This window comes from Cervus canadensis, chromosome 9 (genome assembly GCF_019320065.1).
Source record: "Cervus canadensis isolate Bull #8, Minnesota chromosome 9, ASM1932006v1, whole genome shotgun sequence".
Taxonomy (NCBI): Eukaryota; Metazoa; Chordata; class Mammalia; order Artiodactyla; family Cervidae; genus Cervus; species Cervus canadensis.
The window spans coordinates 60948185-60958784 of NC_057394.1; the positions used below are offsets into that span (position 1 = coordinate 60948185).

At 39.3% G+C, this 10600-nt stretch overlaps 1 protein-coding gene and 1 non-coding gene across 8 annotated transcripts in view; both read left to right on the forward strand.

The window, feature by feature from the left end:
• DGKH (diacylglycerol kinase eta) overlaps window positions 1–10600 on the forward strand; it is a 216703-nt gene that overhangs the window by 187654 nt on the left and 18449 nt on the right. For 4 of the 7 annotated variants that reach the window (XM_043478236.1, XM_043478231.1, XM_043478235.1 and 1 more), the window contains one exon: window positions 4387–9121. In XM_043478236.1, coding sequence (XP_043334171.1) covers window positions 4387–4439 — 53 coding nt within the window. In that variant the 3' untranslated portion in view covers window positions 4440–9121. Of the gene's footprint in view, window positions 1–4386; window positions 9122–10600 lie in introns of those variants that run through there. The other 3 variants (XM_043478239.1, XM_043478232.1, XM_043478234.1) reach the window with 1 other exon arrangement.
• Window positions 293–364, forward strand: TRNAC-GCA. Its single transcript has one exon. It is a non-coding gene; the product is annotated as a tRNA-Cys (tRNA).

A 10600-nucleotide genomic window follows, 5' to 3' on the forward strand; every position in this document is an offset into this window, starting at 1 on the left:
GTGGTTTAGCATGCACACACACACACACACATAACTAAACGTTATACCTAGACATTTTTAGCCAGAATAATAATAAAATAATAGATTAACTAATTACCTTTGTTGGAAGTCCCAAATCTGGAGCATAGCAAAATATATAGAATATATAGTATTAGAGTAAAAATTGACCAGCACTTGAAATGAATACACCAAAAAGTAAATGTAGAAGACCATTACATGTAACATATTTGTGTAGCTTCTGATATCCTCGACAGGCAGCAATATTTATTGAATAGCTGGTGATGAATGGGCTTCCCTGGTGGCTCAGAGGTTAAAGAATCTGCCTGCAAAGCAGAAGACCCAGGTTCGATCCCTGGGTTGGGAAGATCCCCTGGAGAAGGAAATGGCAACCCACTCCAGTATTCTTGCCTGGAGAATCCCATGGACAGAGGAGTCTGGCAGGCTGCAGTCCATAGGGTCGCAAAGAGTCAGGCACATCTGAGCGACTAACACATATGTGTGTACATATTGATGAATGTATTATTCTCTTCTGTAGGTAGCATCTGCCCTCTAGAAGCTTGCATTTCACTTGCCATGAATAAGCATACATTCAAGGAAAAGACTTTGTCTGTACATAGTATATGTATTATAAACATACACAAATGTACATAAACATACACATGCACACAATGAGTTATAATATTTGCAGAACAGAAAAACAAAGTTCACATATAAAAGTTAAAGTTAGACTGATAAAACCCAGCTGGGAAAAACAATGAGTACAAAGGAGATGATTAAGAATCATGTTAGTAAAATTTTTATTTAGCATGAGACTTTTTTGTTTTTATTTTTAAGGCAAATCACATTCTTTCCCTTAAAACTTTGCTTTCAGAAATTTGTATTGACATAGTCCATTTTAACTCTTTTGGTTCTAAAACAGAGTATAGGACAATGGGAAGGGTAGTAATTTCACAGTCTTCAGTGGAACAAAACCAACTTAGTAATGAGCTCACCTTATTCTCTGTCATTGGAGCTTTAAGAGAGAGCAAACCCTTTAGAGGAAAGTCTCTGAATGTTGATGAAGGGTTATCTACTCCCTAGGCAACCATATCCATTTCCATTACTTCAGATACTGTCCATGGATATATCGTTGGTTCACACGGTTCTACTTCTAGCCCTGACCTCGTTTGTAAACTCTAGGATCGTATCACCAAGTCTGCTAGGCCATGACACAGACTGTCAGCCTTAAAGTGTCCACAACCAAACTTTTGCTGTCCTGTCCTACTCCTATTCTGCCCCTTCTCCTGTGGTCTATTATCTTAGCAACTCAGGGACCTGAGCCAGAGAAACCCAGGGTCATATTTAGCATCTTCCTCTTCCTTATCCTTCTCCTCTGACTCATTAAACCATCACAAAGTAGTTTGATTTTAATCTCCATTTATTTGTCTTTCTCCTTTCTCCTTTCCACAATCCTTCCTCTTGCCTGTGTAACATCAGTAGCTTCCTCACTGGCCTACCCATCGATACTCTTGCCCTCTCATCTATTATCATTGCAACTAGAATGATGTTTTGTGTGTGTGTGTTTGTGTATATGTGTTAGGTGCTCAGTCTTGTCTGCCTCTTTGTAATCCCATGGAGTATAGCCCACCAGGCTCCTCTGTCTGTGGAATTCTCTAGGCAAGAATACTAGAGTGGGTTGCCATTCCCTTCTCCATTGGATCTTCCCAACCCAGGGATTGAACCCGGGTCTCCCACACTGCAGGCAGATTCTTTACCATCTGAGCCACCAGGGAAGCCCAGAGTGATGCTTTTAATAACATCAAGTATATCACTCTTCTGCTTAAAACCTTTTGGTGGCTTCCCATTTCAATTCCAATAAAGACTCAGCATCTATGGGACTACCTACAAAGTTCTGCCTATGTATTCAACCTGCTGTGGGGTCACTGACCCTTTGGGGCTATACTCTTCCAATCTGGCCATGCTTCATTTATTTAAAAATATGAAACTCTCGCGTCAGGGGTGTACCCTCTGAAGGTATGCTTCTTCCCTACCTGCCACGTGGCTAGCTGCTGCCCAGATCTTGGCTCAGGTGTTACTTGGTTATCACCAGGCAACTGGAGATAGCAATGTGACAGCGTAAAGGTGGGAAAGGGAAGATATTTCTAATGTGCTGTAACAGACAGACTGATTGCAGTATTTTCTCTCCTGGAGACGGTAGAAAACAGTGAGGGGCACCGAAGAAAGTAGGGCTTCTCAGGTGGCACAGTGGTAAAGAGTCTGCCTGCCAATGCAGGAGACACAAGAGACTCGGGTTCGATCCCTGGATTGGGAAGATCCGTTGGAGTAGAAAATGACAACCCACTCTAGTATTCTTTTCTGAAAAAATCCCATGGACAGAGGAGCCTCGTGGGCTGCAGTCCAGGTCTCAAGAGTCAGATATGACCGAGCGACTGAGCGCACATACACACACCCCCCAAATAAAGTGGTAAAGACACGGGGGGGGGGGTTGTTTGGTTGGTGTTTTGTTTTCTCCATTTGGAAAAGTGTTTATGTGTGGGCCGAAGGACAACAGTAGCTACAAAGCATGCCTCTACAAAGTTAAAGCTCTTTTCCAAAGAAAGAAAAAGTCAACACTAATGAATATGATCTTATGGCATAACTTTATCACAGCCTGATTCCTAGAAGACATGAATGTGTTGAACTCAAACTAAAGAAAATATAGCTAAGAAGTTAGTGTAACTCTAGGGAAAACATTCATCTCGTGACTCCAAAAATAATAATTGTGAGTAGAGTCTGCTTCTCTCAAATAAGCTTTTATTCTTGAGAATAAAGTATGCCTATGGCCTAAAATAATTGTTTGATATTAAATATCTTTCTTATTCACATAACTGCATTATCATAAAGTATAAAGAATACTTAACTATTCCACTCAAATCAAATGCATCTACATTTCCATCTTCCTTTAAAGTTTGGCCTTGCTTTTAAGTTTGCTGTTTTAGCACACACTCTGGAGTTAGATAGTTGCCTTAAGACTAGTTTTGAATGCCCTGGTGTCAATGAGCAGATATTTTTCAAGATCAGTTAAATATTGTAAAAACATTACCTGGAAATGATCTCAAGCTTGAAAAGAGCACTGACTGTGGAAAGATCATTTTCCAGAAAGATGCAGAATCCTCAGTAGCAATGGTGCTACAGAATTCAGAGAGCTCATAAAGTATATGGGGGAGGTTGAGAGAACGTGTGTGTCAGACAAATAATCTTGTGATACCTTATAGTCCTACTTTCGAGACTGCTTTGCAAATCATCTTTTTACTTATTTTCAGATATTCCACACTCTCTGTTTTGTGAAGAAGTTGACTTCACATACTGGCAGGTTCATTATGGCCATTAAGCTTAAGGAAGCTATCAGGAGTGGAGATCTTCGCCATCTGTTTAGTTTTTCAGAGAGCAGATATTATGGCTGTCTTGAATGCATCTCCTTTATCCGTGCAACAAGCATTCATTTTTCAAGTGCCTGCTCTGGGTTGCACCCTCAGCAGTCACCATTCATTTCTGAAAACTGTTAGGTTGGCCAAAAAGATCATTTGGGTTTTTCCATAACATCGTATGGATGTTTCCATCAATGTTACAGGAAAAACCCAAATGAACTTTGTGGCCAACCCAATAAATCTTGGCTTCTTGGTTCTTTTCAGGAAGCTGGGTCTTTAAAAAACAAGAGGAGTTCTGAGGGAAAGGAGTCAAAAGTGTTTTGAGCAAAAACATCAACTCAGAAAAAAAACAAAAAAAAACATCAACTCATACATACCTATGTTTTGTGATTTTTTTTTACACTTATAAAATATAAAAATTATTTAAATATTTCACACACATCAAAGACTCTAAATGCAAGTGCAAAAGGGTTTAACATTCCACATGTAGGTCATAAATACTAGAGTAATTTCTTGAGGAGCAGGACTTATTTGTAAGTTTAATATTTTAGCAAGGAAATGTGTAGTTGTTTTAAGACTACGAAATTTATTTGAGTAAATTTTGTGGGTACCCTGTGTCACATGTCACTTCTCTCAGAGATTCCAAAAGGACCTCTGTTTTTCTAAATCAAAAAAGAAGAAAAAGGAGAAAGTAATTTTGACTGTTGAAGAATTGCCCTTGTGTGTAACCTATGAGAATGTTACATTTAACAGTTTGTGTAAGATGTGGTTTTTTTAATGGTTGGTAATTTTTTAGTTTCAGGATTTTTTGGTTTTATAAACTTACTTTTCTGACTTTACTTTGTAAATCATTGAATCTAAGATGAATGAACTGAATGCTAACTACATTTTATTAGCTAGCTAAATATTTAACCATCAGTTTTCTCTTATCGGTTAACTTCTTTCTCTTTCTTTTTCCCTTTTTTTCCCTTTTATTTAGGACCTGGGGATACCGAAAGTGGGTCATGTGAAGCGAATTCTCCAGGGAATTAAAGAGCTTGAAAGGCGCACCCTCCAGCCTGAGGTGTAATCATCCTGGTGCTATCCCTTGGAAGGAAGGTCATCGCTACTTAATACAAAGTCCTTGGGAGCCAATGGCTGTTCTTGTAGTTTTCTGCCTAGATGAGTAAGCACCGCTAAGACACCTCTATGGCTTAATATTTTGCTATGGGTGAAAATTTTGATTTGAAGTATTAGAAAATATTTTTGTGCCAAAAAAATACATTCCACGAAGCCATTTTCTTATTGTGCAAACCTGACATGTTCAAATATGCTCATATTAGTAAAAAGGTAGGAGGAATCGGAGACAACTGCATTGTCCAAGAGGTGGAACTGCAGAATGTTTACTTTCCTTTAATCTGGTCAGGTGGGATTTTCTTATCGCACAACCGCATAAAAATATGTGACTGAAACTTACTGGGTTTCACTGTTAGAGGCATTGGCTTCTTTCCTCAAATCACTGGCTAGAAGACTAAGATGTCAGTTAAGTGGTGTTTTGAATTGGTATCATTTCAGATTTCTAGCTCTCAGTGGTCAGAGAATATGGTTAAAATCCCTCAAACACTATGAATGAATGCAAATCTTAATGCACGATGTTGCTGCCTGAATTGTTTTTTTGTTTCTTGCATGTCACATTTAATATGTAACACTTAGCTTTAATGTCAGTTTTAATGGAATTTAATTTATTATTACCTAAGTACCTTTTGGTTGGCTAAAGGCACTTTTCTGTTCTTTGATGTGGAATTTTGCATATTCTATATCTAAGAATCTGTGAACATGTGTCTGGGCCCCAATCAACAAATGATATATATCTTATGCAAGCCAATTTTATATCAGTCTGTCATAAACAGCAGGTGTGCACATTAAGAAAATTCTCTGTATATTTTCATAAAATTATATGTTCTGTTGTCTTAAGATAACTTAGTATAGCTCTCCAAACCAAAATTCTCACACTCTGTTTTTCATTTCAATTTAATATTTATTTAATACTGTGTTTGCATCTATAATATAGCAGACTGTTGACAACCAGGAATTTCCCCAGTGTCTCAAACTAGGATCAGTATACTGACTGGCCGCCAGAGTCATTCGTTTGCTAAAGAGACAACTGACCGAAACTTCCCAATGAAAGAGATTTAAACTTTTTCTTAAGGGCTTTCCATTATTATATCTCACTTAATTCTTATATCCTGTCAGGCAGATATTATTTCCTTTTTATAAACCACTGTACTTCAGTGTAGTGCATGAGAAGTTAACATTTCTGTGATCAAAATCTTTGAAAGCCAAAGGCATACCTATCAAAAAGTCAGAAAAATGTCCTCAAATAAATTTACTTTAGACATCATATACTAAAAAATTCATTATAGTATTTAGAAATCTTCTATATGAGAGAATTAAACAGGATACTGACCCAGTGGTGACAGTTTTCATAAAGTAGCCTTCTAGGAAGGTGCTCAAAAGATATACATATACACATAAATATATAGACACATATATATGTACACATACACGTATACATTTATATGTACATTCACACTTGCATGCGTGTAATCTAAAATATACTTTCATTGATATTTTCTAGGCTTTTTTGCCAAATGCTTAAAGAGAGATATTGATGGGAAAACATTTAAAATGAGCTATTGTCAGACATATAATTTAATTGTATCAAAAGGGTTTACATATTTGACACTTTATTCTTATTTATGATTAGAGTATTTACTAGTAAAAGTCACAGTTTGGATATCTTAAAAATAAATGAACTCAGGCTTCTGACCAAATGTGTCTGACTATATATTTTACCTAAGTTGTGAATAAATGGGAAATTTTCCACATTGTATCAGGTAGCTTAAAAGAGCCAAGAGCTACTCACTTAGTAATTTTAACATTATCCACACTTACGAAATCAAAAGTCACTTCCAGTTCCTTTTAGAGTCATCCACACTGGAAAGTGTCCTCAGTCACTTCCCTGTGAAATCAGGCAGTCCAGATTCTCTGAACTCTGCTTAGATCAGAAATCCTTGTCCACACACACACAAAGAAAGGAAAAGTGGAGACAAGAAGGCAAGAAATCCTAGAAAAGAATGAATTAATATAAAAAACCTTTATTGATTTTTCACTCTCCCCAAATTCTTCTTTGCCAATAGAAAAGATTCTCAGGTTATCTCTTGTTCAGAGTTTAAGAGTAAGATGTTAATGACTGAATTTTTTATTTGATGTTGCTCTTTCATCCTCACCCTGGAGAAGCGAATGGCAACCCACTCCAGTGTCCTGGCCTCGAGAATTCCATGGACCAAGGAGCCTGCTGGGGCTACGGTCCATGGGGTTGCGAAAAAGTTAGACACGACTGAGTGACTAACACTTTTCACTCTTTAGTAACATCTCTTACGTATGCCGAACCTCACTAAACAGAATCTTTAGCTAGAATTTTCCTGCATGTGGCTTTTGGATGAGGGAAATTCTTTTTTTTTTTTTTCATTTATTTTTATTAGTTGGAGGCTAATTACTTTACAATATTGTAGTGGTTTTTGCCGTATATTGGCATGAAATTCTTTAAAAATGACAAGATTGATCTTTAGGGTTAAATAAGAGCACTTCTCACTCTATGAACCATCCGTGCTTGGCTCTGTAGGACCCAGAGGTCTTCACCCTCACCTGCTTGTCAGGACGGTGCCCTCAGAGCCTCGGGAGGCCACGGTCCAGCCTCGCAGAGGAACCAGCTTCTGTGGTAGACGGGGTTACAGCAAGGCTAGGGGGAGCTTCTCCATGAGAGCTGATCAGAGCCCGGGGAGTGCAGAGGGGCTCCGTGCCTGGGTCCACACAAAAGCTGAAGTGAGATGCTCAAACTGGAGCCTGGCTTGGGGGCTATAATTGTGGCCTTTCCTCCCCTCAGGCTCTCCCACACATGGGTAATCTCGGAGCACTGGAGGAGACTCACAGCCAACCTCCCAACACTCACTTCCTTTCATGTTCCCTCACTTTCCTCATTTTCCTGAGGAACAACTGACTTTTCAAGAAAGACAGGGACACGGTCAGGCCTGAATAAAATTTCCAAGGACTCATTTTCGCTCATCCATCTGTTCTTCTACATCACTTTCTGAGTTTCATTCTTAAACTGCCTGGCTTCCCATCTTTCAGGACTTCCCTGGTAGCTCAGACAGTAAAAGCATCTGCCTGCAGTGCGGGAGACCTGGGTTCGATCCCTGGGTCAGGAAGACCCCCTGGAGAAGGAAACGGCAACCCACTCCAGTACTCTTGCCTGGAAAATCCCAGGACGGAGGAGCCTGGCGGGTTACAGTCCATGCGGTCGCAAAGAGTCGGACACGACTGAGCGACTTCACTTTCCCGTCTTTCCACATGCCCAGTGCAGAGATGGTTACTCACAGTCTCACTGCCATGTACTACCCTTTCCTCAGGGGATCTTCCCCACCCAGAGATCAAACTCGCATCTCTTGCGGCTCCTGCATTGCAGGTGGATTCTTTACCACTAAGCCATCAGGGACGCGGGTTCAATCCCTGGGTTGGGAAGATCCCCTGGAGGAGGAAATGGAAACCCTCCAGTATTCTTGCCTGGAGAATCTCACAAGCAGCAGAACCTGACAGGCTACGCAGTCCATGGGGTTGCAAAGAGTCAGATACTACTGAGTAACCAGGCATGAGCACCTTTGCCCCCTCGTTGTGGGTCATCTAGCCAAGTGTTATTAGGAAGAAAACAATTTAAATTTTATAGTTTTCATTTAATGGAAGGAGACTTACTCATCTAAATGATTTGATGGATTAGAGCATTTGGGGACCATGACGTAAATTGCTCTGGTGGAGAAGAGGTCCGTGAATGTCCAAGATCCGAGCTGTCCTGCATTGTAGCCACTAGCTCCATGTGGCTATTTAAAGTTAGTTTAAGTATAAATTTACTTTCTCACCTGTCCTAGCCACATTTCAAGTGCTCAGTAAACCATAGTAGACGATTCAGATGTTGAATACTTCTATCATTGCAAAAATTTTACTGGGTAATGTTGCACTACAATCATAGCTACTCAAAATGTGGTCCATGGACCAGTGGCATCCTGTCACCTGGGAGCTCAGAGAAGTGCAGAATCTCAGTCCACTCCATCCCTACTGAGCCAAAATCTTCCTTTTACTAAGATTTGTGAAGTGATTAGTACTGGCCTAAATAGTTTTATCTCTTCTAGATGAGTGGGATCTGAGGTCTTCAAAGGTGCTCAGAATAGCTGACTGTCCAACCCACTCTTTCCTATCCCTTCTCCAACTAATCCCAGAAATGAGCTGAAACTCATTCATCACCCAGCTGAGTTTCCCTCTCAATCCTTATTCCTAATTCAGTTTCTAGATGAGCCCTGCCTACCCAGTATATATTTTGGTAACCAAGGTGGCATACAGATACTGGCCAACACAGCTGACCTCACTCTAGGCCCTCAGCACACATCTAAGTCACTGACAGTCTGCATTTGCTCATGTGACATTCTCATTTGTTCACAACTTAAACCACAGGGAACATTTCAGAACAATATGTACTGAGATAAGGAAAGACTGGGTCAGTCTCCAGCAACTTGGACTTTTTGCTTTCTCTTATCAGTAGTTTATCCTATTGACATTGTTCATGCTTGAGGACACATAGCAACGCACACACATTAAATGAATCATTAGGCATGCAAAAAAAAAAAGGAAAGAGAGACCCAAAATGATTGCAAGTAAAATGAATATGTCATTAAAGCCCTCAAGGCATGTTTTGCTAGACTAAAATCTGGCTTTCTTATTATGCTACCTTATCTTGATTTTCAGGTAGTTAATAATTCTTTAAAAGAGTGCCTGAAAAATAATATATTCTTGACCCTCAAAATACAAATTATGTAATTCTATAATAAGATCTTTCCCAGTGACATACAGTTAGTAAGCCTTTACAATTTACGTAATGATATAATTGACCAAAGCATTACTGCCTAGAGATTCTTTAGCTACCTTTAAAGAATAATGAGATCACTACTTGAGTCTCCATAGAAGTTATTTGTAATAGGAATGGAGGAAGGAAATACTCATGCAAAGCTATGACTTAAGAAATTAGAGCGGAAACTTCCCTATGACATGTCTAAAGTAAATGATCTGGTTTGCCCAACAGGGTTGACAACATAGTGGACTTTTAATGTTGTACAGATGTGAATTCTTTAAAGATACTGCTTTTCTTTAAGCTGTAAAAACATTACATCTCTCAACCTTGACATCTACGGTCCCTCCTGCCGTCCCCTTCCAAAATGAACTTACCTTGAATGTTTCAAGTGCAGGTTGGACTGATGATCAAAGTGGCAGTTCTTTAAGTCAGCTGAAAAGGATGGGAAGTGAAGAGTCCTCAGTACTCAGTACTGGTCAGTGGAGTGGCTTCCCAAGTGGTTTCCAGAGCTGGGCTGCCATGTCTGTCCCCTCACTGCCCCTCGCCGGATGCCAGGGGGCCCGGGGCTTGTTTCTCTCTGCTACGGCATCTCCCCAGTGACTCCTGTATAGCAGTCTCTGTCTTAGATGGATAATATGTTGACTTTGCAATGGGATGCCTTCCTGAAGAAACAAGCAAAACTTTAGAAAGACAGTGATTGATTTTTATAATATGTAGAGCACTAATTTATATCTTTCTTATTGTTTTCTCTATTATTTTCTCCAAGTTTTGTTGAGAGATATTTCCGTTAGAATGGAAAAAGCTATAAAGGTTTGTCATTATAGAGAACAGAGAGAGAAATGACAGCTGGACTGTACCTATTTGTGTATTTCTTTCTGTTATTTTCAGGAGAATCTTAACACAGTAACCAAGGCTGTGTTAAACTCAATAACGATAGGGACTTCACCAAAGGTCCAGTGGTTAAGACTTGTGCTTCCAATTCAGGGGGCATGGGTTCAATCCCTGGCCAGGGAACTAGGATCCTGCATGCTGCACAATGCGGCCAAAAAAAAACCTCAATAATGGTGTTTAATAAAAACCCCATATTACTAATATAAGTGAACAAGTTAATTCTTTTATGTAATTAAGATTCTATTTACATGTATTTATATCTTCTCTCTTAATTTTGTATGCACTTCCAAGTTTTAGTTGGAAAAATAGAAACCAAGCCACTACTTAAAAGTTATTAAAAAAAAAACTCCACATAAAATATTTCATT